Source organism: Galeopterus variegatus, unplaced genomic scaffold (assembly GCF_000696425.1).
Source record: "Galeopterus variegatus unplaced genomic scaffold, G_variegatus-3.0.2 Scaffold210, whole genome shotgun sequence".
In the NCBI taxonomy this organism is placed as follows: domain Eukaryota; kingdom Metazoa; phylum Chordata; class Mammalia; order Dermoptera; family Cynocephalidae; genus Galeopterus; species Galeopterus variegatus.
In genome coordinates, this window is record NW_007726321.1 from 119,519 (window position 1) to 147,425 (window position 27,907).

Below are 27,907 nucleotides of genomic sequence, written 5' to 3' on the forward strand. Positions count from 1 at the left end.
GGCACAAGGGCGGCTCCCCTGAGACTAGCGCTACCTCTAAAAGGAGCTCAGTGCTCTTCCCATGCTCTTCCCTGCAGATGGGGTGGGGCGACCTGGGGCTGTATGGAGAACCTTCCAGAGAGACCCCGAACTTGGACCAAATGGCTGCAGAAGGGATGTTTTTCCCAAACTTCTATTCTGCCAACCCTCTGTGCTCACCATGTAAGTCAGCACTGGCCCCCGGCCCTGGGTAGGATGAGCTGAGCAGGACCTGGCACACCCCACATTCCTGCCATGGGGGGTGCAGAGCCTGTCAGTGATTTCCAAGGTAGAAGCTTCTGCTTTTGCTTCCCGAGTTGAGTGGCTGCAGCCAGCTCAGGGAGAGGAGCTGAGAACTGACCCTCAGTCGTGGGATGCGGGGTACAGGGGTGGGGGGGCGCTCCTGCTGACAGATGAATGTACAGGTGCTGATCTTAAGGAAGAATTTAAGGCAGGGTAAGGGGCCAGCGTGAGGAGGGGCCGTGTGGGCCTGCAGTCCTGGGGAGAGTCCTGGGAGCGGATGCTGAGCTGCAGATGCGTGGTCCATGCCTCCACCTAGGCAGTGGGGACATTGCACCACATCCCCAGGCCACCAAGAGGCCAAAAGCCTGTTGTGCTGAAAACCACAACAGCCTGTTGCAAACCTGGTGCACAGAGTTCAGGCACGGTCCAGCAGGAGTCGTGCACTTCAGAAGTGTGGGGTGCCGGCCAGGGTGCAACCCAGATGCCATTCTCACCGTGTTTCTGTTTTTGTCACCTTCCTGTAGCCAGGGCGGCCCTGCTCTCAGGACGGCTGCCCATCCGCAGCGGCTTCTACACCACCAATGCACACGCCAGGAATGGTAGGCCCCGATCCCTCTGCAAGGGCCGGTGTCCTGGGCCTTCAGGCGGGAGGGAGGCCAGGGCCAGGACGGATGCAGGAGAGAGAACACTGGGCGGGAGGGAGGCCAGGGCCAGGACGGATGCAGGAGAGAGAACACTGGTCAGCCCATTTCACATGTGGCCTTAGTTCTACAGAGTGGCCCTGACTACCCAAGGTCACATGCTTTGTTTCTGTTACAACGTAACTTTAAGACAGATTGCAACACTTTCATCAAAAGCGACGCAGAGTAGGGCCGGCCTGTGGCTCACTCAGGAGAGTGTGGTGCTGATAACACCAAGGCCACGGGCTTGGATCCCATATAGGGATGGCCGGTTAGATCACTTGGGAGAGCGTGGTGCTGACAACACCAAGTCAAGGGTTAAGATCCCCTTACCGGTCATCTTTATAAAAAAATAATAATACAATGCAGGCTGGCAGCAGAGAGCAGGCTGAGGCGGCCCTCCGTCTCAGGACCCAGGGCAGGAGTGCAGGCTCTGCCCAGCCAGGCTTCCTTTCCTGCCGCCCCTCCCCTGCTGCTCCCATTTTGCATTCTGGGGTGCTGCCCAGAGTGGCCTGAGGAGTTGGGCACGTCCCTCCCTCCAGAAGCTCCTTCTCCATTTGGGCGGTTAGCTGTACACCCAGAAAGAGACCTAAGGAAGCCAGGAGGTGTACAGTCCTCAGCAGTGAGTGTTGCAGAAACAGTGCCCAAGGAGATCAGATGGGTTCTCTGGGGACAGTCTCAACGATGAAGGGGACTTCAAGTGGCCTTTGAAGACAGGGAAGCACAGGAAGGATGGGGGAGGCACAGCCTGAGAGGGGGAGGGGCAGCACATAGACCTCAGGGCTGCTGGCTGGCCTGAGGCAAGCTGGGGCCTGAGGCCAAGCAGGATGTCCCCACCCCTCCCCTGGTAATGGGATGCCTGGAAAGATCCCAAAATTTGTGCAGGTATGCCCACTCCTACCACGGCTTTGCCCGTTGACCCTAATGGGCTGGTATTTAGATCCCATACAGGCTAGAATAAGCCGTCTACAATGTTCCTGCTCCATGTTTCCATACGGCTCACATACCATGTTGCTCTTCCAGCGTACACGCCCCAGGAGATCGTGGGCGGCATCCCGGACTCAGAACACCTCCTGCCTGAACTCCTGAAGGAGGCCGGCTATGTCAGCAAGATCGTCGGCAAGTGGTGAGTCCCTGACGCTTGCCTGCTGGTGTGCTCTGTACAGCCCACATGTGGGCCTTTTTACAAGGGGTCATTACTAAAAGTTTCCAAACAAGGAAAGCTTCTCAGGTGGGAAATGGAAACTGCATTCTAGGTCCATTTAGATGTCAACAGCATTCCTTTAAAAGCTGGGCACAGCCCTCCAGGGCTGTCCTGCAGTCTTGCGGGCAGAATCTCAGGTCATGTACCAGGCTGGACATCAGCCTCACCCCATAGCCGTGGGCTTCTTACCACCACACCCCCTGGGCTACTTCCTGCCACAGCGTCCTGTGAGGAGCCACGTTATTACACACGCAGGTGCTGAGTGGCTGAGACCCTTGTCAGCCAGTGGAGGGCTTCTGTCTAGTGTGAGAAGTTTTTATTCTTTTTTTTTTTTTTTTTCTAAAAAGATGACCGGTAAGGGGATCTCAACCCTTGGCTTGGTGTTGTCAACACCACGCTCAGCCAGTGAGCAAACCGGCCATCCCTATATAGGATCCGAACCCGGGGCCTTGGTGTTATCAGCACCGCACTCTACCGAGTGAGCCACGGGCTGGCCCGAGAAGTTTTTATTCTAAATGAGGAAGGAGCAGCCAGGAAGTAGAGGAACAGCCGTGCATTTTTGAATCAATGGTATTGAGTGATAACATCGTAATAAAAGTTCACATGGCTTCACTGTTTCCCTGTTTACACTGTTTCAAGCACATGAAACATTTTATCTGTTTACTCCCTGGGACACCAAAGCACAGCATGTGAAGTCAGATTCCTGTGTTTCCTCGCTGCCCAACAGCCTGACAAGCCCCCTTCCTTCAGGAGGCCGTCCTTGATATAATATACTCTGTGGTCTCTTGTTGGCCCTCCTGGGGATCAGCTGCTCCTCAGATGTTGACAGTCGTGATGATGGGGAATCCTCAGAGACCGGGAGAATAATCGGCATAAAACCCAGGCACTCCAGAGGCTGCCTAGGGAGCGCTTGTCACTCCTACATCAGGGGAAGCTGATCTGCATTCTGATGGGGTGGTGGTGACAGAGCACAGCAGATGGGCACCGTGGGCTGTGGAGTCCTCCTTTGGGAGGTCAGGGCCCCAGCAGGTACCGGGGAAGTCACACAGAGGCTGACCCTCAAGGGCTTCCACAGCATGTCAAGGCTGCTCCAACATGAGGCCACCAGAGCGCTCTGTGCCTGGCCTGGCAGCTCTGCACCAGGTCCAGCAGCTCCCGTTCATGGTCATTGACACAGGGCAGCCAGAGCTGGATGGAGGTGTGTCTCCATGCAGCTCACCGTGGCTCCAGGACGCCCATCGGCAGGAAAGAGGTGACTGCTAGGAGCGGGGGCCGAGCAGAGGCCTGGAGAAGCAGCTCTGTGTGGATGTCGGATGTGGCACAGCAGCACATGGGCCCAGCAGTGGGGCCCAGCATGAGGACGGGCTCCAGGCGACCTGGACAGATCACGCGGCTGCTCCTCGCTCGGGTGGGGGTCCCAGTCCCGAGGGATCCGGTCACAGGGCTGGAGGGAGTGTTGTTGGCCATGACTGGGACTGCCCTAATGTCCTTCATCCCAACCCCAGCACCGAGGATCTGGATTTCATCTGCCTGATCAAGTCCAGGGTGGGGCGGGGTGTAGGATATGGAGCCTGGACACCTGTAAAGAGGCTGCTTGATCTTCCCAAAGCCATACAGCGGGTGTGGGGGGCTGGGATGAAAATCCCAGAGGCCGGGCCGGCCCCGTGGCTCACTCGGGAGGGTGCAGTGCTGGTAGTGCTGACGCCGCAGGTTCGGGTCCTGTATAGGGATGGCCGGTGTGCTCACTGGCTGAGCATGTTGTGGACAACAAAAAAAAAAAAAAGAAAAAGAAAATCCCAGAGGCCTGCAAACCCTCCCTCTATCCCAGCTCACCTGCTGGTCAGTGCTGGACCCCACCGTTGTTTTGAGATCAGCACACTGAATCGACAGCTTAACCTGAGCAGGATCTTGACCATGTGTTTCTTTTAAGCAAAGGCCTTTATGCTGATGGACACAGACACTCAGGATTGTCATCTGTGGCCAGGTAATGACCTGACCAGCTGGAGTTCAGAAACGATAGGGCCTTATAGCAGTGGCCCTGAGAGTACGTAAGATGCAGAGAGGAAAGAGGGCACAGCTGGCAGTTGAAGGATCAGCGAAGTCACAGCAGGTGCGCTCACCTGGAAGGGAGAGAAGACAGAGCACGTGAAGACTGAAGCGCCATCTCAAGAGGCAGAGTGTAGGCTAGCAGCTGTCCCAGGGCAACAGCACCCTAGAGCCCACCGGACTCTAGTGGCACCTGCACCAGTCTCCTCTTTATGAGCAGACAAACGGAGGCCCCCAGACTCAGCAGCTAGCTGGACCCATTTGTCCCTGCTGACCCTGCAACTCACCCAACTGAGTGAGGACAGGCTGACCTCGGGTCTGTGCGACTCCAGTGCTGGGTCCCCTGTGAGCGGTCAGGGCAGGGCCTCCCTGCCACCTTTGCCCAGGGACTGCCCCAAGTGCAGCTCGGAAGAGGACCCTTCCGCCCCAGGGACGCTGCTCTCAAAGCTGCAGCTGCAGGTTTCCTCAGACGCACACTTCCATAAGGGGATCCTCCTCCTTCCCCAGTGTTCTGAGGAGCAGCTGGGAGCAGGATTCTCCCAGCACAGGTCTCGCTCAAGGAAACTCTAGGCTATGACTCCAGGAGCCAGAGGGGTGTGTGGGCACCTCCAGCCAGTTGTCCTGTGGCTGTTCTTGGCTGGAGGGAATGAGATGAGGTGCACCCCAAAGGGCAAGGGGCATGTGGAGTGGGAGCTTGGGGTGGGGTCTGGGTGTGGGGGACCACAGGGTGGGGTCTGGCAAGGGTATGGGAACACAAGGTGAGGTCTGGCAGGGGCTCCCCACAGCTTCGCCTGACACCTGCAGTGTGCAGGGTGCCTGCAGGGGGTGCTTGCAGAGGGCCCAGCAGATGAGCCTCGGTCTGGGCACGTGGTTAGGCTCTCTTAAAACCATCCAATCCTGGTCCTGCCCAGGGCTCTGGGGACGGAGCTGCTGTGGTGGCACGCACCCCGCCACCCTTCTGGCAGGGATCACCCTTAACTGGGAGAAGGGATTCTCAATGACCTTACTGTTAGGAGACTTAAAACAACAATTACCTGACTACAGACGTTTCCACCCTGAAAAACCCAGAGGAAATCACCAGTGTTGGGACATCACCTACAGAGCTTTCCTGAGAGTTAGGAAGCTGGAGGAGGAAGCCCTGAGCGTAGAGACAGGGTGAGGGGGGAGTTCCAGCCACTTTCCAGGTGGGGGGGAGATTTCTCACCATGGACCACCTCCAAGGCCCGTCCCAGCAGCCTGGCAGGACACCCTGGCCCTCTGCTGTGCCTCTGTGTGCCCAGACACCCTGTGTGCCGTCTGCTGTGCAGTGGCTGGGTGGGCATGTGGCTGGGGCACTGGGGCTCCCATGCTCCCCTGGGGTGAGGCCTTGCTGTTCTGCATCTCGGTGGCCCAGGCTTAGCACATCCTCAGCAGGAGGAGTGCTGGTTTTATTAAATATCTGTGGAGGTGATGGATCGTTGCTTCTCAGAACCTTGGCACGTCCCACATGGGCCTTGGGCTATGTCTTTGTGTGAGTGTCTTGGGTTTCTGTTTCCAGGCACCTGGGTCACAGGCCCCAGTTCCATCCGCTGAAGCACGGCTTTGATGAGTGGTTTGGATCCCCCAACTGTCATTTTGGACCTTATGACGGCAGAGCCCGGCCCAACATCCCAGTGTACAGGGACTGGGAGATGGTCGGCAGGTAATGGAGCCTATTCCTTCCCTCCCGTCCCCTGAATGTCTGCTGCCCCCATCCCTGCTGATGGCAGTGCCTGGCACTCCTGCCCTTTGCCTCTGATGTGCCCCAGGAGCAAGACGGGGTCCTTGTCCCACCTGCTGTGGCTGCTGGCCCATCCCAGCATGAGGGTTTTGGTCTGACAGCTTGAGCGCTCAGGAAGTTTTGCCCTGGAGCCTTATGAGACTCATGCCTAAGGCCTTTCCTAAGCTTCTTAGGGTCACAGATCCCTTTGAAATATCACAAGTGCCCAAAATCCTCCCCTGCGTGGTGTGCTCACATCGCTGTGACTGGGTTTCTGGGGTTTGTGGCCCTGTGCAGCCCTTTGGTGGGTGCCGGCTGTGCTCTGGACGTCCAGGGAAACAGGAGCATCACAGAGGACATGACGGGGTTGGAACCCTTTCTCCTGGACCGAGAGGCACTGGCCTGGCGCTCAGCTGGGTGTGGGGCCTCCCTCATGGCAGCGCCTGAGTCAAATGGGCTTTATTTCTCGAATTTTGTTTGGCTTAATTTTTTTTTTTCTCTTTTTTTGGTGGACACTCTGATTACATATCAGTGGACCAAAACCTGAGCCAGCTTGGTGCCTTTTTTTAAATGGCAGCTTTATTGAGATATAATTCATTACCATACACTTCACCCACTTAAAGTGTTCAGTTCAGTGGTTTTGATGTAGTCACAGAGTTGTACAGCCATCACCACAATCAATTTTAGAACGTATTCCCCACCTCAAAAAGAAACCCAACTCTTAGCTCCCTGCCCCAAGTAACTACACCTCGACCTCCCACCTTGTTATCTGTCCTGCCCCCAACCTTCCAAATGGGGAGGGGTCACGGTGGGAACCCAGTCTCAGCCCCCATGTCATCCTAGACAAGATCATACCACCGAGGAGAGTTCAAGCTTCCAGGGTGATTATTCCATAATTGAGACATCTCCATCCTTCTTTTAAATGAGGCCGTGACTCTGCCGGGGAATTCAGGGAGAAGGGGGCTTTATTGGCCTAAATTCTGATTTCTGTCTGAATCTGTATTATTTTCAGATTTTATGAAGAATTTCCAATTAATCTGAAGACTGGAGAAGCCAACCTCACCCAGATCTACTTACAGGTGGTGGGAAGCTGCGTTGGGCTGGGTGCTCTCTGGGGTGGGGGCAGAGGAGGACGGCGTGGCCTTCTCTACAGGAGGCGCTGGACTTTATCAAGACTCAGCAGGCACAGCAACACCCCTTCTTCCTCTACTGGGCCGTTGACGCCACGCACGCACCTGTTTATGCTTCTAAGCCTTTCTTGGGCACCAGTCAGCGAGGGCGGTGAGTTCCTGGTCAGAGAAACACAGACCACCCCTGGGGGCTTCGCTGTGCTTGGTACCCACAGGGACTGGCCCTGGGCACCGTTATGTTTAATCACCAGTCATGGAAAAGACCAAAGCGCCCAGCCCCTCTGAAGCTCTCCACCAGCCCAGGATTAGTGGAAGGGGGCGCAGTGGGGTGTTGGTTCCATCCTGGGTAAAGCACGTGGACTTGAGATTCTTTTCTGTGACCAGGCTGGCTGGCCCCTTCCATGGGTCATCTCTGAAACTGTGACTTCATGTGCTCCCTGAATCACACTAATGCCATGGCCCACCTGATAAACGTCACCTCTCCCCGCAGGTACGGAGATGCCGTTCGGGAGATTGACGACAGCATTGGGAAGATACTCAAACTCCTGCAGGGCCTGGGGATCGCGGAGAGCACGTTTGTCTTCTTCACATCTGATAATGGTGCTGCCCTCATCTCTGCTCCCAGTCAAGGCAGGTGTTCATGGTCATCCCCACAGTCGCCATGTCCACAGGGAGGGCTTTGTTCTAGGTGCCAGGATGGGCCATGACTCAGTCAGAGTCCATCAGCCAGCCCTGTGGGCAAAGCATGAAGGGCCCCAGGTGGGTTGAGGAGGGCCAGATCCCAGAGAGCCTCAGAGCCAGGCCCACAGCCCTTTCCCCTCCCCCCCAGGACTTGGGAGGAAGAGGGGAGCCGCAGTGGGGAGGTGACAGGGCTTGTCTTGGGAGGAGGTTGCACGCCTCCCCAAAGTGACCCTGGGTGACAGGAGGCTTTGGAGGCCGCATGCTGGAGGCTGATGGTGACAGGCACAGATGAGGAGGAGAGCCAAGTGGGGAGGGGCACGGTGCTGCAGAGGTGGGCTAGGAGCAGACACCATCAGACCCAGGAGCCCCCACCCTCTCCCCTCGAGCGAGCAGCTCTGCACCCAAGATGGGGCATCTCTTCCCAGGCTCATGTTGGGGGCCCTTGCAGCCTGGCGTCCTTGGGAGGAGAGGCGACTTTGGGATTTCAAGTGATAGGAACCCAGCACAGCTACATAAGCTGAAAAATAAGCGTGTTGGCAATAGGACAGCACCTCAAGGCTGGGCCAGGGCCTCCGTCAGTGCCTGTGGGGGGCCCACACCTGCGCCAGGGGAGCTTGGTTCTTACACAGGGCCTCCCCACACAGCTGATGACCCAGAGGAAGGAGTGGGACTGTCCCTCTCCCAGCAAGGGCCCAGGGCCCAGTGGGAATCATAGACCCCTGATGCATGTGGAGAGGGCCAAGGGACAGCTCCCAGGGAAGAGAGGGTCTGGCCAGAGGGAAGTGGGCAATGTCGGCCACCGTCCCCCCAGAGGGAAGTCCTAGGGGCGCCCACCTCTGACAGCTGTCACCTGTAACCACCAGCCAGGTTCAGTGAGGCCTCTGAGGATGTGGGCTTTAGGCCTCAGCAGTCTTGAGTCTCCACTTCTAAATTATAGACTCGTTCACACAAACGGAAAGGTCCGCGTGTGTCCGTGAGGTGTGAGTACCACACAGTGAGAGCCTGCACGTCCACCACCCTGCTCAAGAAGGAGAGATGGAATGTCAACACCTCTGAGCCCCGGGCGTCCTTCCCCAGAGGTGGCCATTGCTCCAAACACTTAAGAAATACTGACTGAAAGAGTCACAGTTACCTGTGATGGGAGTGTGTTTTGTGGTCTGCTTAGAGAATTTCTGAGTCCTGCTCACAAGGATAGCCACGTTTCCACTTCTGAGCAGTAACTCCTCTTTAGGGCACAATATTCCTGTTTTCTCTGGGGAACCCTACAACCAATGCATCTCAGACAAGGGCCTGGGTCAGAGCTACTGAGGTTTCCTGACCTTGTGCTTGAAGCCTGAACTCCTTGGCCAGGTCCTTTGTCTCTATGACAGGTCTCAGTGACTCTGCAGCATCACCTCGGAAGGGAGGTGGTGGGGTGAGCCCATGCTTTCTGCAGGCGAGCATGCCTGCCAAGGACCCTGAGCAGCTCTGATTCACTGCTGGGCCTAGGACTTCAAGTCCAGGTGGTCTGATGGGTGGTGACTATCCTCCTCCAGGTGGCAGTAACGGTCCCTTTCTGTGTGGGAAGCAGACCACATTTGAAGGTGGGATGAGAGAGCCTGCGATTGCATGGTGGCCGGGACACATCCCTGCAGGCCAGGTGAGTCAGGGCGGCTCCATCTGCAAGGCAGAGAGTCCCGGCCTATGCTCGTCCTCCCCATTGTCCTCGAAGTCCAGTTCCTCCCAGGGTGTGTGGAGCTGGCTGTGCACAGTGAGGGGGCAGGGAGGCCCGTGGGGGGTGCTGGAACAGCATCACACAGGTGCTGGTAGCTACTGTGGAGGAGGAGGCTTCTGTGGCCCCATCCACGTGGCAGTCCTGAGTGAAGTGGGCAGAGCAGGCTCCCCCTGCAGGACCGCCAGAGCCCTCAGTGTGCTGATGGGTCCCATGAACTTCCGGAAGGGCACAGAGCAGGCTGAGATTTTTAAAACTTATCTGGCCACAGAATCTTTTTTCTTTTTCCATGTACATCTTGGGCCAGTGTTCCATGGACCCACTCTCAGAGAACAGAAGCAGCCCAATGTGGTTTCATTGATGTCTGTCTGCAGTGTAGGGCACAGACCTCATCAGGTGGGGGGCCTGGCCCTCTGGCTGGGGGAGGGGTGTGTCCTGCTGCTGTCTCCTGCTTTCGTGCCTTACAGCACATTTGCCCCTGGCCACCAGCCCTCTGGCCCCAGGCAAGCTACCCCTCAGCTGAGCACCCACACTGTGGGGTCTTCCTCAACCGGGACCCTCGATTCACCCCATGAGACTGGTGTTTGTAAACATGCACATTTCTCAATTTCTTATTGGTCTTTTCCCTTCTAATTATCTACTTTGGAGGCCGCTGTTCTCTGCACTTGTGTCAAGTCATTTAACCCTTACAGCACCATGAACAGCCATATAGGTTTCCTGTGGCTGCTGAAACATGTCCCCACACACTTGATGGCCTAAAACAGCATACATCGATTCTCCTACAGTTCAGGAGTCAGCAGTTGACATGGGCCTCACTGCACTAGAGTCAGGGTGTGGGCAGGGCTGGCTTCCTCTGGAGGCTCCAGGGGAGAACCTGTTTCTTTGACTTTTCCAGCTTCTAGAGGCTTCTCTGTCCCTGGGCTCGTGACCCCTCCTCCACCTTCAAGCCCAGCAGCGCAGCTTCTCTCTGACTCTGTCTGCTACCTCCCTCTTCCATATTTAAGCACCCTGTGATCACATGCACCCACCTGAACAATCCAGGCCAATCTTGCTATTTTTAGGTCAGCTGATTGACAACCTCAGTCCCATCAGCTTTCTTAACTCTCCTTTGCCATGTAAGGTCCAGGGATTGGGATATGGACATCCCTGGGGAGCTATCACTCTGCTGACCACAGGCAGTCCCTCTCCTTCCCCCGCCCTCATTCCACACATTAGGAAACTGAGGCCCAAGGAGAGGAAGTCACTGTCAGGGCCCCCCAGCTGGTGGGCAGGGCGGGAGCAGACCCCAGGCATCTGGCTGTGGAGTCCAGTCTTCTGCCTACCATGCCTGGGATGGCCATGTGTGTCCCCAGCAGCAAGTGGGGCCTGGGCCTTCTGTGACACAGGACTGCAGGCAGAAGGACCACGTGGCCCACTGAACACGCAGCTGCAGGCCTGCCCGTCAGCTCATCAGCTCCCTCTGAAAGGGAGAAGTGGCCGTGGCAGTGACCACATCATGTGCGGGAGCAGCAGGGCACAGGCTGGGTGCCCAGGCTGGTCACATCCACCAGCTCCTGTGTGAGATGGACCTGGGATCATAGGCACACCCCAGACTCAGCACTCTCGGAGGCAGGGGGGCTGTGTGGCCTCACATCGGGCACTTGCAGGGAGAGCTGGGCCAATAGTCTGTTAGCGGACACTGTGACAATGATGTGAGAATGAGGACATTCTGTAGGTCTTGAGAGACACGAGGTTTCCAAGAGCATGGATACCCAGCAGGGGCCGGACCGGCCGCAGCAGCTCTGCTCCCTGGCTGAGGAGCCCACCCGGGAAAGGGGAGGTAGAGTGCCCCCACGTGCCCAGAGCCCCCAGCCCGCCCAGCTCCATGTCCAGCAGATTCAGGAGCAGGCTTGGGGACAGCTCCCGCAGAGGAGGATTCCTTGTCCGCCTCGCTCCCTGAAGGAGGAAGGGACATATCTCACCAAAGCACACGGCCGCTTCCCTCCGTGTCCCACTGGGCACAAGCCTAAACTGAATTAGACGGGTGTCAGGCCTGCACGCTGTGACAAGGCAAGAGCACTTCACCTAAAGCGCTCTGGCATTTGTCCTCCTGGTGTCAGATGTTTAGCTTTCGCTGCCTCTGCTCCTGGCGGGGGTGACTTTGTAGCCTTTGATTCAGAGCTAAGTCTTGAAAGTGCTGATAACAGCCTCGGCCACTCCCTGCCGTGGGCCCGCAGCTAAGGGATTGCGTTTTCCTAAAGGAAACCTCAAGAGCTTCTATTTTTCAAAAGGGCTTGCGTGAGCCCCGCAGCTGCCCGCGCTGCTGCAGGACACTCAGACGCCGCGCACATCACCATGGCAGCCTCTCCTCATTTACTTTACCCACACAGTGAGGTGTCTGCGTTCCTTTTTTTTTTTTATTTTCCTGTCCTTAAAAAAAAGATGCTGGCAGGGAGGGACATGCCTCCACGGCCCCCACGGCCTGACCTGTGGTCATCTCCCTGGCGAGGCTCCTAAGAATTTTTTGAACCAAACGCTGACCTCTGTTCCTCCCTCCCCACGCTGGGTGCTGCAGACCCCAGGACACAGGAGCCACCAAGAGGTGTGTGTTCACCCTCCTGAGAAGCTTCTCCTCGTGTACAGGAATGTCCGAGTGAGACCAGGGACCTGATTGGGTGACTAAGCCGCGATCTCTCTCTGGCTCAGCTGAACAAGGCTGGGCCAGGGTCCTCCAGGACTGCAGGAAGCACCGTCTGCCCTGGACAGTGGCTCGCGCTCCTGGCCAACACAGGAGGAGGCTGTGTGGCTGAACCACCACGTGCTGCCCCAACGGCTCAGCAGGGCTCCGTCTCCTGTTCCCCCACTGACCACACCCCCCAGCCCCAGAGTTAAGGAGCAAAGACAGCTTGCTGCCAGTCCCCAGCGCGGCCACCACGTGGTGGGGTCCCTGAGGACCACTGGAGGAGCCCAGGTGGACCCCTGAGGAGGCAGAGCCATGAGGGGCTCACTGCTGATCACCACTGGTCACCGCTGGTCGTCAGTGACCGTGCACTCTGGTGTGTCGGGGCGTGAGCAGGGAACAGTTGCTCACCACCAACAGGGCTGCACCCGTGCACAGCAGAGTCCAGCTCACAACCCTGACTTTCCAGAACTGTTGCTCGCAGGACATGTCCAGAGGGCCGTCCTGCTACTCTTGAGGGTTTCACCACCCAGCGTGGTCCCGTCCAGCCTGCACAGTGCTCTGCACTGCTTCTGGGTCTGGGGGCCTTTTCCCACCTGCCCCCGCACATGATCGCACAGCAGCTCTGGGGCACTGAGTGTTAGAGTGACACTGGCCGTCTGCCTCGGGCAGGTGGGTGCCGAGAGGGTCCTCCTGGCATCTCTGAGGGAAGGGCTGTGGTGGCTCTCCTGTCTGTCTATGACCCAGCCCCAGCACAGGATACAGGTGCAGGAGGCACGGCCTGACCCTGGGGTCAGAGGGGCCGGTTTGAGTACCCTCTGCCACTCACAGGCTCTGTGACCCCACTCGACCCCTGACCCCTGTGGGCATGGGGTGTGCACATGTGTGTGTGGGGTGTGGGTGTATAAATGTGTCTGTGGACCCTGCTGGGCAGCAGGGCCGACACCCCAGGGACCAGCCCCCAGCCACTGTCTAGTCAGGGCAGAGCGTCGAGCGCATCACTGCCATGTCCATTTCAGGTGAGCCACCAGCTGGGCAGCGTCATGGATCTCTTCACCACCAGCCTGGCCCTCGCGGGCCTGCAGCTGCCCAGTGACCGGGTGATTGATGGCCTTGACCTCCTCCCCGCCATCCTGCAGGGCCAGCTGATCGACAGGTGGGTGCTGGATGGACACAGCCTCCTGCCCCAGCTCCAGGAGCTGGAGTGGAGCTACCAGCGAGGCCAAGGCCTCCTCACCCAGCTGGTTCTGGTGGTCTGGAAGCAGGAGCATGCGTGATCGGATCAGGGAGACGAGAGGGAGGTAGGGGAGCTTGTGGCAGGCGGCCTCTGGGACCAGCACGTGGGGAGAGGATGGCCAGGCACAGCAAGGCCTTGACTCTCAGGAAAGCATCCTGAAGTCCAGGTGGACGGGCCTCGTCCCTGCTTGTAGGCCAGGCACGTCACCGTCACTGTCACCACCCCTGCATCTCACCCACCTACAGTCCTGGTTTCTGTCTTGTCTGCTTCGGGCCATGGCTAGGAGGAGAAAATGTCCCTCTACCCGGGTCACCAGCCCCTAAGACTCTTAAGCCTGGCTCATTCTGCATTCACCCTTGTGCCCGAATTCTTCAGGTCCAAAATCCATTTCTTTCCACCTGAGACCAGCTACCATTTTGCTCAAAGTGAGTTTCCTGGGTAGCTCTGAAGGGGCTTGAATTTTAAAGAGTTAAATAGCATAGAAAGTAGCAGCAGCCACAGAGAGCCAGCGGCATGTGGCCTCTGCTTTTAGGGGAGGGATTAGAGGGGTTTTGCTTTTTTTTTACCCCCAGAATTGATTATTTTTTCTTCCTTGAAATCTGGCCCAGGAGCTTGTTGACTGCCAGGGAAAGAAGGTTCTGGATGCCGTCCAGCCCCTCACCCTGTACTCCAGCCTTTCTATAGGACCACCTGATCCCTGAGACGGGCACCCCATCTGCCTCCCCACCTGCTGGCCCCCAAGGCCTGGCTTTGCCTCTCCAAGGGCTGAGGAGGGGGACAGTTGTGGGGGCCCAATCCCGGCAGCCTCATGGGCCTTTTCACTTTTTTGTATAATCTGATCTCAGTGTGAACATTGTAAAATTTCAACTGAAAGCTGTTGGCATGCCCGGCCAGGAACACCATGGCGGCCTTGCTGTTTCCTGTGTCATTACATGACCCCATCCCCCACAGGCCGATATTCTATTACCGTGGCAACACACTGATGGCGGTCACTCTTGGCCAATACAAGTCTCACTTCTGGACGTGGACCAACTCCTGGGAGGAGTTCAGCCAGGTACAGGGCCGGGGAGCGGGGTCTGCTGAGGATGTGGGCACAGCCCTCCCTGCAGCCTCTTCACCTGTCCCTCCTGCATCTTGTCCCAGCATCACTGCCTCCCAGGGCTGTCCTGAGCACGCACGGTCCTCCCCAGGCCCTGTCAGCAGCAGCAGGTCATGCCTGGCCTGCTCTCTGTTAGGTGCTTGGGGGCTGCTTGTGGCTGGAGGTGTAGGACCCTTGGGGTGAGGACAGTCCCCCCATCTCTCACGCACGACCCCTCTTCAGGGCCCCACTGTTGGCTGCTTGAGGGTCGGGTAGTTCAGAAACTGGAGAATGGAAGCCCCTTCCAGGCCTGGAGGGGGACCCAGCCAGCTCTGCCCAGGCTGGTGTCCAGAGAGGACAGGGGCTCCATCTGGGAAGGCACAGAGCAGCTCCTGGGCCGAGTCCCCCAGGCTCCTGTCAGCTCCTGTAAAGTCCAGAAGGTTCTGCCAGCAGAGCCGCTATCTACACAGCCTGGCAGGTGTCCACTAGCCGGTCCTGACTGACATGTTGCAGGTGGGGTCAGAGGGTATCGGGAGAAGCCCACCCCAGTGCCAGTGGGTAGGGCTCGCCCTACGGCTGGCAGGTCGGGAGGGGCCTCACCCTTGTCCGCTGGGCTGCCTGGGGGACGCAGCTTCTCCCGTTTTCTGTGAGAGCCTGTGGTTTCCACAGCTTTGGCTTCCATCTTCTTGGGGTATGAAGCACATAAACGTACTCTCGACTGCATGTGGCTCTTAGCAGAGCCGCTCCCCAGCGAGGGGCTGCCCCTGACGCCAGAATCCACTGTCCCGAGGGGCCTGGGCTCTCTGCCATGTGGCAGTGGGCAGAGTGGGGCCTTTGGTGGTGGACTTACTCATTGTGGTGCAGATACAGGTTGTTTCTAAAAATAAATGCCTGGAGCCTCAAGGGCCAGTGGGGTCAGAGGGGGCGGGGCTGGCAGGAGGCCGGGGGGGCCCCCTGTGCTCAGGGGCAGTGAGGAGGGACAAGGGCGACGCAACCAGGGAGTGTTCCAAGAGGGCAACGTGGCCTTTCTTTCTTTGGATTTTTTATGGGTTTGGTTTTTCTAGTGTTATCAATTAGATACTTCATTTGAGCCTAACAAGAACAAATGGAGTTTGTGTTTTCCAGCCTAACAGCAGATGAGAGTTGGCCCGTGTGACTTTCTTCATATGTCCAGGGCCATGCTAGGAGAAAGCCAGGCTTTTTCATGCAGGATGAGCCTGTCGAAAACATCCTGTCCTGCCCCAGGCCCCACAAGGTGCAGAGCGCCGGCGGCCCGGGCCCTGTACACTCAGCACATCCATTAGAAACACCGATTCCTTCTGGGGCTTTGGCTGCTGTGAGCCACACAAAGACGGTGGAATCTGCTGATTTCATCCCTTTCTGTCGTGTGCAGTTGGTGTGGGTCAGACAGGAGCCCTGGGTGCCCAGGACACCATGGACAGTGAGGAGTCCCTCCAGTTCTTAGAGCCCTTGGAGACATCCCAGCAGGGAAGGGGCTTCACTCTGCTTACCCCCCACCCCCAGTGTGCTGGGCAATGCTGTGGAGGCCCTGCCACCGTCACCAAACTCAGCTCTGACTGCAAGCAGCCACTGGTTGCACAGACCAAATTCATCCCCTCCTGGAGACACAGCACATGACTCAGGCATCCTGGACATTGGTGACAAGCTCTTTGAGTTTGTTCAGTCGGTTCCACTGGCCCCAGGGCGGGCCCTCACCTCAGTGGTTCAGGGACACACAGCTCAGGTTTGGGGACCTGCTGCATCCATCTGGAGAACATCATGCTGGAGCCAGGACCTGGTCACACACAGCCAGGTCAGCGCCAGCCTGGAGGGTGAAGAGCCAGAATCACCCCTGGCTCACCTGAGAGGCTTTAGGGGTTACCTATTGTGGCCCCTACAGCCTCCTCCCTCCCAGGGTTCAGTGAGGCTGAGCAGGAGGAGCCTGCAGATGATAAGGGTGGTGTCCCCTGAGCTGCCCATGGCCATCGCTTGTGCCCGCCCAGGGCTCTGCCCCCCACCCTGTCCAGCTGGAGAACGTGTCGGGGCAGTTCTGTTCAGAGTCCACGTGGCTGCCCCATCCGGGCTACGCTGTTGTTCTGAGCTGGCTCCTGCTCTGAAGGTGAGGTCTGGTGGCATCACAGCTGGGGACATGCGGGTGTGTAGTCCCCAGGTTCGGGGTCACCCGAGTGGACTTTATTAGCATCCATCCCAAGAATCAAGCTGTCCACTCCCTTCCTGTGTGTGAGAACCAGCCAGAACCTGGGGTTTCCTCCATGTGACATCGCCATGGATAGCTGATTCTGAGGGTCCTTTGCCCATGGCACTGGGTAGACCCCGGTGTCCCTCACAGTCCACCCTAATGGGGTCTCAACATTGGTTCCCTTCAGGCCTCTGGTGGGGGTGGGAATGGTGAGGTGCGAGGAGGCGCCACAGCCGTGGATGAGCAGGGGACACTGGGCGGTGCCTGCCTGGTGAGGAGGCAGCCAGGACGGAGGGCAGATGCTGCCCGCTCAGGGTCACTGCCGGATGCTAGGCCCTGTGGGCCCTGCCCACCGTCTTCCTCCTGCCCTGTCTCAGCTCCCTGCAGCACCTGTCCACCTCTGTCCACATCCAGCTGGCCCTGAGCACTCCATGGACTCTGCTCCACCCAGGCCTCTCCTTGCCCTTTCTGTCCTGATATCCACCTGCCCCCACACCCTTGCCTGCTGCCCCCTGCTGTCAGGCTCAGTCGTCTCCACTGTCCATGCTGTGCTCGGCCTCCTCAGCTCTGGGCTTGTCCTAAGCCTAGATGCTACTCGCAGCCTTCTGGCCCCCGAGGGCCTAGGTCGTGTGTGTCTGTGGGCAGTGCTGCCCGCCACACTTGGCACGCACGCGCCACCTGCCCACGTGCCACAGGTGGCTCATCTGCTCTTCCGTTCATTCCATTACTGCTCGATGGCGGGTGGGTGAGTGAGCCCCTGCACGTGCCAGACCCATGGCGGATGCAGCCACAGCCAAGCCCAGCACAGAGGATGTGCCCCACCGTGGTGATGGCATCAAAGGCTAGTGAGGAGCACGAGAGGTCAAATGTGTCTACGTGACCTTCTGTGTTTCTTGACCAAATCCCGCAAGCCTTAGCCTAACTGCATGATCTTCCTCCATCTTTCTCCGTCCACCACATGCATTCGGCTTCTGGGCTGCCACCTGCTCTCCTTCAGGAAAAGGGCCACTCTGCACCAGGCTGGCTCCACCGCAGGTGCCCCAAGCATGAGGTCCCCTCAGACAATGACAGTTGTGAGAGAGAGGTCCTATACCAAGTAGCATGATCTTAATTAAGTTTATGTCTAGGCTTGGGTACTTCTCCATTAGCTGTGTAGCATTTTTATGCTAAATATGGTTGTTTCTCCTGCTGTTCAGTCCACATTTGTTCTCTAGCGGGTTGCTCCCAGGAGTTCAAGGTCACCTGCTGTAACCACTGTGGTATCCATTGTCAGCCCCTTGAGCCACTTGGGATGCAGCCATGGATTCAGGATTCTGCAGCTCAGTGCAGATAAATGGGATTTCATGGGCTTCCAACCTCCCTGCTTTATTGAAAAGCAAATACTAACTGCTCCACTGACCTGTTGTCCGTGGCAGACTCAGGGACGTGTTAGAAAGCAGTCTGCTGTGAGACGGCACTGACGCCCACTGGAAGCCCCATTGCCTGTGCTGCAGAAGTGGTGACTGCTCCCCACAGGCCCTACAAACAGAACCCTGAGTCGGCAGGAATGCCTGCACCACGCTGCTGCAGGGCCCCTGGCATGGTGCCTCAGGCTTCCCCTTTCCGGAATCGGAGTCCAAGGGCAGCCTGAGAGTGCTTTTAGGGCCTCAGGGACGTCCTTGGACTGGGACAGCTCTGACCATACACTGATGTGTGGACCCATCGCAAGTGGGAGTCAGGCTGTCCCTGGGGCCAGGGGCCACCTGGGGAGGGGCTGCACAGGGCTGGCTCTGCTGCTGGCCGAGGTGCGTGGGGCTGCTGGCTCACACCTGAGCCTTAAATGGAGGATTAGCTTGTTGCCGGCTTTCTCTATCTTTTCCTCTGTTCTCTGGAATATATTACTCATAGTTATTTTGAAATCTTTGCCCATTTCTTGAGCATGTAATCGTAGTTATTCTAAGGTCCACGCCTGCTAACTTGAATTCCTTGTCCCTGTGGGGCTGTTTCTGTTGTCTGAGTTTCTTCCTGGCCTTCAGGCGTGCAGTCCTTCCTCCTTGCTGTCTTGTGATTTTTGTAGAAACGCTGAGCATCGTGATTTTTGTTCTCTAACAGAGGGCCCCCTCCCTTCCACTAGGCAGATGGAGTAAGGTGTTAAAGGAGCTTCCTTCTAGGCCGGCCCGTGGCTCACTCGGTAGAGTGCGGTGCTGAAAAAACACCAAGGCCATGGGTTCAGATCCCATATAGGGATGGCCGGTTCGCTCACTGGGTGAGCGTGGTGCTGACAACACCAAGTCAAGGGTTAAGATCCCCTTACCGGTCATCTTTTAAAAAAAAAAAAAAAAAAAAAAGGAGCTTCCTTCTGTGAAATTCGTGGCAGTCAAGAAGATATGAGATTGACTAAGATATTTGAAAGATGCTCATTCACCACCCAAAAAAGGGTGCCAAGAAACTAGGGGAGGGATACAGACATGCTTGCTGAGCGGGTCTGGGGCCCAGGGGTGACAGACCTCACCTTTCCGCAGTACGGCCACACATCCACCCCACCCCGTCCACAACCATCTGCTCACTGAACATTCACTGAGCATCCTGGGATGTGCTAAGTACAGGGGACACCACTAAGGACAGATGCCTTACCTCCCTTGCCTGCCGCTCATTGCAGGGAGTCGATTTCTGCCCTGGGCAGAACGTCTCGGGAGTCACGACTCACACCCAGAAAGAGCACACAAAGCTGCCTCTGATTTTCCACCTGGGACGAGACCCGGGGGAGAGGTTCCCCCTCAGGTGAGTCGGGCACAGGGGCCTTTGAGCTGCTGAGAAAATGCTGACCATACACAACCAGATGCAAGCCCTGAGCCTGGGCCCTCCGTTTTATTTTCAAATAATTATTTTTCTTTCTTTCTTTTTTTTAAAGATGACCGGTAAGGGGATCTTAACCCTTGACTTGGTGTTGTCAGCACCACGCTTCCTGCAGTGAGCCACGGGCTGGCCCTAAAATAATTATTTTTCTAATTGCAGCAGGAGCGTGTGCTTATGATGAAATCTTGGAAGATGAGTAGGCACACGGGAAGTGATGGGGCCCCTGCACCCCACATGCTAGGGCCGGGCTCTCGCCACTTCCTGCGTGTGGTGGCCTGCCCTTCTCTCTGGGGGCGCTCCCCCCTCACCGGTGATCTCCCCACTTCTGCCCCTTCCAGACTCCAGTCCATCTGGCTCCAGTGATGTGTCCCCTACTCTGAGCTACTATCTGGGGTGGCCAAGGGCAGAGGGTGAGGGGTCCAGGCACAGGGTATGTCTAGTGGGCTAACCAGCCCTGGGGCCAGCAGGAGGGAGAGGCTGAGGACCTGGTGGGGAAGTGGGTCCCCCTGAGAACCCAGGTCCTGGGAGCGGAGCGGCTTCAGACCTGAGCACCATAGCGGCCAAGGCTGGGGCTGGGGGCTGCCTGCTGGTCTCTTCTGAGCTGGGGTCCTGGGCTCTGGAGCCTCTGCACCTGTGTTTGACCCATCTCCACCATAAATGTTTGGCCCTGGCAAGTCGGATGGCCACTCAGAGGACCTGCCCCAGGGTGTACACATGAGCACTCCACCATGCCATCAGACCAGCAAACTAAGGGGACAGCAGAGAGCCACCAACCCAGTCCCCACAGTCCAGCTGCCTAGGCTGTACTTGACTCACAGAGGAGACTGGAGCCTGCACTGTCGCTGGTGGCTTTCAGGGACCCCCACCTGAACCTCCACTTACCACACGAGGCTCGAAAGTCACAGCCACCAAGGAACGGGTGATCCTGGGTCTTTCACCAAACCCAGATCCCCACTGGCCATTCCTCAGGAGTAACAGAGAACCCAACAGTCGACTAAAGCTCCCCCCAGGCTCCCTTTTCTTCCTTCCAAAGCTATTCTCTCACCAGGCTCGGGCCACTTGGACACTTCTCCCATTCTCCCCAGTAGGACGAGCAGGTGCCCAATTCCTGCGCATGCCCACAGGGGCATGTTTGGTTGTCCCCAGCATTCCTGCCCCATTGAGTTGGTCCTGCGGAGACTGAGGCCCTCAGGGGAGTGGCCAAGCAGAGATGAATCCAAGCCTGGCCGAGAATAGCACGGGGCCTTCTGCACGGGCTACTATCAGCACCGGGACAGGCTTGATTTGAGTGGGTCTGTGCACAGGACGAGAGGGCACAAAGCCCTGGAAAGGTCCACCCTGCAGCTCCGGCGCCCTTGAGGGGATGACCACCTTTCCCCTGGGCTGTGACGCCAGGCTCTGTGCCCCTGGTGTGGATGAGGCTCCTGGACACAGGGACCACTGAGCACTTCCTGGTCGTAGCTCCTGTTCTGGTTGAGTTCCATCTGGCTCGGAAACCCAGGACAGTGACTGGGGGACGGGATCATAGAGATGGTGTTGAGAATGGAACAGAAGCCCCAGCCATGCCTACCAGGTCTCTCACAACATGGCCTCACTGGAGACAGAGTCTTTGCAGATATAATTAAGGTGAGGTTGGAGGTGATTTTGGTGGGCCCCATATCCAGTGACAGATGCCCTAAACCTGGAACAAAGAGGAGACAGACACACAGGAGAAGTTCACATGAGGACCAGGCAGAGGTTGGAGCTGGAAGAGGCAGGAAGGAGCTGCCCCTAGAGCCTGCTGCTGACACCTTGACCTTAGAGTTCTGCCTCCAGAACTGTGAGAGGATGTGTGTCTGTTGTAAGCCCCCCAGCATGTGGTGATTTATTGCAGCAGCCCAGGACACTCACACAGACAGAAGCGGGAGCTGACAGCCCAGGTGGCATACTCAGTGGTCAGCACAAACCACAGGCAGTCTGGAGCTAAGGGCCACGGTGGAACTGGAGGATTGAATCAGGTCGCTGGGAGGAAGCAAGCTGAGAGCCCCCCAAGGGACATCACCTTGGAGCTACTGAAGACCCAGCAGCTCTGAAGGGGACTACAGGAGCAGATTCCAGGTCTCAATTACACAAAAGGAGCTGCCCAGCCACACCTGTGCCCACAACACCCAGCAGGCTGATTGGCCCTTGGGGACCATGCAAAGATTAAAGTGTCAACTACCACAGGGATGGCCTTGCTGCACCCCCTCGAATTCCAGCATGGTTTGCATACACAGGGATTTCCTCTGGGTGACATGTGAGGGACACACAGTCCTCTCAGCAGCCACAGATCCCCTGCCTTCCAGATGCCTCACGCCTCGTGGCTGGAAAGTGCAGTTATTGAAAGCAAGCCCTGGGGCAGTTGGCACAGCTTCCCTAGAGGTGGCTGTAGGGAGAGAGTGGCCAGCAAGTCACTGGGAACCAGTCCCTGAGGTCAGAGGCTGTGACATGGCCTCATTGACCGTGTGCCACTTCTCAGACATGAATATCTGGGTTGCTTAGTGAAGAGCCTCTCTAGAGGAGGTGAAAGCCACAGGCGCAGTGTGGCCCTCGTGGCCTCCAGCAGCGCTCACCTGGGGAGGCCGCACTTCTGGCTGGGCTGGTCAAGGCAGAGGCTGGACCAGCTGTACTTGGCTATAGAATCCACATGGCTTGTGCATGCAGCCCAAGCTAGGGAAGCCCCAGCGCGGGAGCTGCTTCTGCTTCCCGGTATGGTGGAATCCGGGGCCGAGGAACTGGGCTCCAAGAATCCCAGCTCTCTTCACAGGAGGCTGCTGGGCTTGAACAGGCACTGGCACCATCAGAGAGGGGCTGGCCTCGGCACAGAGTGGGAGCCTGGCCATGGCCCCCTGTAAGGGTCCATCCCCTGGTCTACAGGATGGTTTGGGTGTCCCCAGCAGTGAGGGGCAGATGACATTGTGCAGCACACGCTGATGGGCTTGGGGGCGGTCCTGACCTGGGGGTATACCAGCCCTTGGAAATGGACCCATTGGGCCACTCTGAGACCTGAGGAGGCACCGCAGCACCAAGTTCCTGTGGGCAACATGCGGGCCGGCCCGGGAAGCTCACCCTGGCTGGTGCCTGCAGAAATGCCCTGGGTGTCCACAGCACGCTGCCAAGTGTCATGCCGTGTTGTGGGCTGCAGTTTGTTTCTCCCTGGCCACTGAGGGGCCCCAACCGCACAGACATGCGCTGTGTACATGGACACCCCTCAGCCCTTCTGGCGCCCACCCTTCTGAGCAGCCACCAGCAGCCTGCCCAGGTGCGCCTGTTTTGCATCCTGCCAGCTGCTTCCAGCTGTGCGTTGCCTCGTGGTTTTCATTTGTGTTCTGTGATAAGTGGAGTTGAGCATCTTCATGTGCTCCGTGGTGATTTTAGAAATGACTTTAAAAGGTAGAAAGATTGCGCCATGGCATCACAGCAGCACCACACCACACTGCCACACGGCATCGCCGGGCCAGCCTCAGGGTGCATCTGGCTGTCACAACATCCCTGGGGAAAGCGCGACTGCTCTGTTGAGACTAGAGCTGTGCCAGCGCTGGTTCCTCATTTCCCAGAGTTCGGCAGGGGAGATAGTGCTTTGTAATGAAACAGGTGCGTGTCGTATTTGCAAATGTCTTAAGCGGTCCTTAGGAGTGCTGTGGAGGTCCTCACAGAGAGGCCCCATCCTCCCATCCACGCCTCCAAGGTCCTGGTTACAGGCAGGTCACCCCATGGGGATGGAGCAGGGCACAGCTGTGCCCTCCCTGCCCATGAGTCTGAGGACACAAGAGCGCCTGTGGTGTTAGCTGCCTGACCAAGGGAGGCTGGGGTCGGCAGGGGGAGGCCATGTCCCCACTGACCATGGTCCCCGGCCTGTGAGACTCCAGCAGCCACCATGACCAGCCCAGAGCCTCAGCCTTTCCAGGCCTCTCCCCCCACTACCCCCACCGCCCATGCCTCTCCCCCTCCACATCTTAGAGTGTCCATGGGCCCTGAGAGCCAGTCAGCCCCAGACCCCACAGTAATCTGGTGCCTTCTCATCTCTAGCTTCACCAGCGCTGAGTACCAAGATGCCCTTCGCAGGGTCACCCCGGTCATCCAGCAGCACCAAGAGACCTTGGTCCCTGGACAGCCCCAGCTCAACGTGTGCAACCGGGCAGTCATGGTGAGTGAGTGCCCACGCCAGGCCCCAGAGAGCCTCGGCTAGCACAGGAGGGCCCTGTTTCCAATGTGCTGTGGGTGTTCTTGTCCTGGAGTGTCACCCACATCCCCCACATGAAGCCATTTAGCGGCGCAGTGTGTTCTGGAGCCGAGTGCACGGGCCCCACCAAAGCTGCTCCTTCCTACAGATGCCCAGAAGGGCAAGGATGGGCCCCTCAGCCCCCTGCACGTACAGGAGGATCCAGAACCCCCCAAAGACCAGAGGACACTGACCCAGGGCAGTGCCAGGGAAGTGGGACGGGCCCTGGCTGCATGGGCCTCCTGCCATTGAGTGCTGCAGGCGTCTCTGCCCCTTGCAGCTCCTGGCCCAGCATCCACTGAGGTGCAGAACAGGGGGCTCGAGAGGCACCAGGCACCCCCGGCCCACAACTCCCATGGGGTCACTTTTCTTTCCCGACATGGGGGCCCCACCAGGACCCCTGCACCCCAGGCTCTGCAGGCGCCAGGGCAGGGAAGACTGGGCCAGAACATGTCATTCTCTGTGAGCCGCAGCCCACGCGCCTGCCTGGAGTGGCTCCCCTGTGCTTTTCTCAGGCCAGGCCAGCCCAGGGCTCACAAGCCTCCTTGGGGACATCCACATCAGGATCTGACACTGCTCACAGTGGCCCTGAGAGCAGCTGCAACCCAACAAGACAATGCTGTGTTCACGCTCAGTAGAAAACAACCCCGTCTCACCAGTACCAGAGGAAACACAGCAAGGAGGCGCCTCAGAAGCAAAACTGAGGTCAACGTTTAAGCCAAGAAGGATTCCGTGTCCTCCTCCTCCAGCCATAGCCATAGCAGTCAGGGCCACACAAGTGGGGCGTGGGTGACCAGCCGTCCTGGGCACAAGGCCTGGCCCAGGGGCACCCCCTCTCAGCACAGCACCGTGGGTCCCAGCAGGGACAGGCCTTGACCCCGTGGGGGACCTGCAGCTGCCAGCTTCTTCAGTTGCGATGTGCTTGTGTGGCCCACACTGTGCCCGAGAGATGACAGTGCCTCTCTGGCACCCCAGAGCCAGCAGAATGCAGCAGGCAGAGCCTCGGCCATGTCCCAGCCCCCTGCACCTCTGCCTACCCCCTGCCGCACGTGCCAGCACGCGCTTCCCACAGCCCATAGACCTGTCCCGCCAGAGATCCCAGGGCTGCTCCAGGAAAGGCACTGCGGGGCAGTTAAGATGTTGTCACACCGAGCTCTTCTGCATGTGAGAGAAGAGACCTGGCTTAGGGTCCACTTCCAGGGTCAGACCAAATTGCAGCTGTGGGAGCCTGCTTTGTGCCCTGCTGCGAGGAGCTGGCTTTGAGGGCCCGCAGCTTCCTTGAAAGCCAAGAACATGGAGCTCGGCCAGGTGGACTTGTGCCTGGGAGGGAAGTCACAGTGCAGGGCACACACTGAGGTGCGGTGGGAAAACATCGGTGGGATCTCAGGGGCATGTTCCAAGCAGTGAAGGATCAGAGGGGACAGCCGCTCTGCCTGCTGTCCCTGCAGCTGGTGCCTTGAGTTTCACCACAGGAAGACATTCGAGGCCTGCCCTCAGAGGCACGCTGGGTAGCTGAGGTTCCAGCCTCCAGGCTCAGGGCGGTAGAGCAGGAGGGTCCTTGTCTCAGGACCACGAGGCCTCTTAGGCAGAAGGGCACAGGCCTGTTCCTCTGGCCAGTGCTGGGAGGGAGGCGGGCAGCACATGGCCAGGGCATTGCCACCGCCATCTCCTGGGCACCAGGGATCTGCCACAGCCACTGGCCTGTGCTTCTCCCCCTGCCCCCTCCTCCAGTCCCCCGCGCTCAGCTCTGCTCCCCGAATCTCCAGGCCAGCCCAAGGTGAGGGCTCAGTGATGTCATCTCTGGGCCCTGTGACACCTGGGCAGCCCGTAAGAAACACAGACCCACCACCCCGATCCCCAAGTGCTGACTCCCAGGCCAGGCCCAGAACCTGCAGCCCGTACGAGCCCAGTGGCTCCTCTGCTGTCCTTCAGAGGCTGGGAACAGTGTCCTCATGCAAACCCAACGCACACACCAGCAGCCAGCGCCCACATGACGGGAGGCAGGGACACTAACACTGGTGCCCCCATGCCTTCCAGGGCAGGAGAGTGTCCTTAGCACTCTGCTTCATCAATCCCCAGACTCTAAAGTCCGTGCAGGGGAAGTTGGGTGGGGACACGGCAAGGCCATGCCACACTTCCTTTTAGCCAAGAGACTCCTGTTAAGGGCAGGAGTCTCCCTTTCTGTTGCCAGGAAAAATATGCTCACACAGCAAGTCCGTGCTCTGAAGTCCACACCTGCACAAGCAATCCACGCTGCACTAAAGCGAGCAGCTGCTTTAGAGAACAGCTCCCCCTGGAGAAAGGTGTCCTGAAGAACCCTCTTGGTTGGCCCTTCTGGGAGGACTGCTTTGCTTTTCTAAGGTGGCAGGGTCTGTGGAGACCCTTGGCCAGCTTCCCCCACTTGGAAACATTGCCAGGGCGAGAGGGCAGTTATCAGATGTACCCCTGCCCCGTGGCCACCACACCATCCCAACCCCAGTCCCCAGCCACTCCCCTCACTTCACAGCTGAGAGGCCAGTGGGGAAGTCCTGTCTCCTCCATCCTGAGGCGTTTACCTGGACCAAGGTGGTGGCGGAGGTGGTTTCCACACTGCAGCCAGTTGGGTTGGAGGTGGGAAGTCACAGGTCTGGGCAGGGGCAAGCGTCTAGAAACTGCACTGCTGTGGAGGACGGAAGTGCCTGGAATAATCGCACATTTTTTCCCTGAATTCTCAATTTCCAGAACTGGGCACCCCCGGGCTGCGAAAAGTTAGGGAAGTGTCTGAAACCCCCCGAGTCTATCCCTGAGAAGTGCTCCTGGCCCCACTAGCACCTGCTTGGACCCAGGCCAGGCCTGGAATCTCCAATTGGCCCTGCAAGTGCCTGAGGGTAGGACATTCTGGCCTCAGAGCTCCTGTGTTGGAAGAGTCCCAACTGCCTTCTGCCGTGCAGACAGTGCCAGCAGCCAGCAGCAGAACCTGCAAGGCCACACCTGCCCAAGACCTGACCTTGGAGTCCACTCCCCAGTCCTCCTCGCCTGCTGCCCTAGGTCCACGGCCCACAGGTCCCAGGACGCCCTGCCTGTCTTGCCTCCCCAGCCGGCTGTGAAGGTGCAGGTGCTGTAGCTCCGACCACCTCCTGCTGGCCTTGTCCAGGGCCCAGTGCTCCATCCTGGGCCATTCCCAGGTCTACTTCAGCCCCAGTGCCGTGCACAGGGGCTCCCCTGTCCCCTCACCCAACACCACCCTTCCCATGCCTTCCTGGCTCCCTGGGGCACCCCTGCTCTTTCTGCATCACCCCACTGCAGGGCTGTGAATGGGGAGGGGATGGAGCAGGGGAGAGGCAGGAGGCCACCCTGACTGGATCCAGCACCCACATGTGCTCTCTGTGCAGGGGGCATGACTAATGTCAGCATCCTCGGTTTCCCACCTTCCTTAGGATCTAGAGCCCAGGCCCTGGCTTTTCAGGCCTCTGACCCTGGCACACTGTGAGGCCGTGTCTGTGCCGCACCTGCCTCCTGTCCTGTCTCCCCCCTCCCTCCCGCATCACCCACTGGCCAAACATGAGGCTGAGCCCCATAGCCTCACCCTGGAAGTCAGAGGAGCCCCAGCAACATCCCCCCCCCCCCCCCCAGGGGGCGCATCTGTGCAGTGATTGTCAAGCCAAAGCAGAATTATTGTAAAAGCAGGGAAATCATGAAGAAAAGAGTCTTGGAATAAAAGAACCTGAAGCATTTAGCTTTATTGTCTTGTTTTTTGTCCACAGGTAAGGGGATCTTAACCCTTGACTTGGTGTTGTCAGCACCATGCTCACCCAGTGAGCTAACCGGCCATCCCTATGTAGGGATCTGAACCCGTGGCCTTGGTGTTATCAGCACCACACTCTCCCAAGTGAGCCATGGCCCGCCCTTGTCTTGGTTTTTTGAGGACGAGATTGTGTTTGGGGGAAGTTGGGCCTCAGGCGCCGGCCTTGGGTATCTATCCTCTCTGCTGGGGCCTAGAGATCCAGCTCCTCCCCACCCCCGCTAGCGGGACTGGGGGGCCAAACCACCTCGACAGGCAGACCGAGGGCCTGCGCGCTTACAGGTGGGCTTCCCGGCCTGGCCAAGCATTACAGCCCGAGGCTTCCTCCCACCGCAGGGCCCTGCACCTCAGGCTGGTGCGCTGCACCCTGCTCGGAACCCCCTTCCTCGGCTCGCTCCAGGACGGCGGGGGCCGCGCTCGCGTGGT

The 27,907-nt window shown here is 58.2% G+C and overlaps 1 protein-coding gene across 1 annotated transcript; it reads left to right on the plus strand.

The window, feature by feature from the left end:
- Positions 1 to 77: 77 nt before the first annotated feature.
- Positions 78 to 27,415, plus strand: GALNS (galactosamine (N-acetyl)-6-sulfatase). The gene is made up of 13 exons (XM_008565873.1): positions 78 to 201; positions 786 to 860; positions 1,965 to 2,067; positions 5,729 to 5,872; positions 6,942 to 7,008; positions 7,083 to 7,210; positions 7,550 to 7,689; positions 9,276 to 9,379; positions 13,130 to 13,266; positions 14,299 to 14,401; positions 19,264 to 19,385; positions 23,508 to 23,625; positions 26,422 to 27,415. Exons 1-13 carry the CDS (start codon positions 78 to 80, stop codon positions 26,506 to 26,508), a joined length of 1,452 nt encoding a protein of 483 aa, XP_008564095.1. The 3' UTR covers positions 26,509 to 27,415.
- Positions 27,416 to 27,907: the final 492 nt, after the last annotated feature.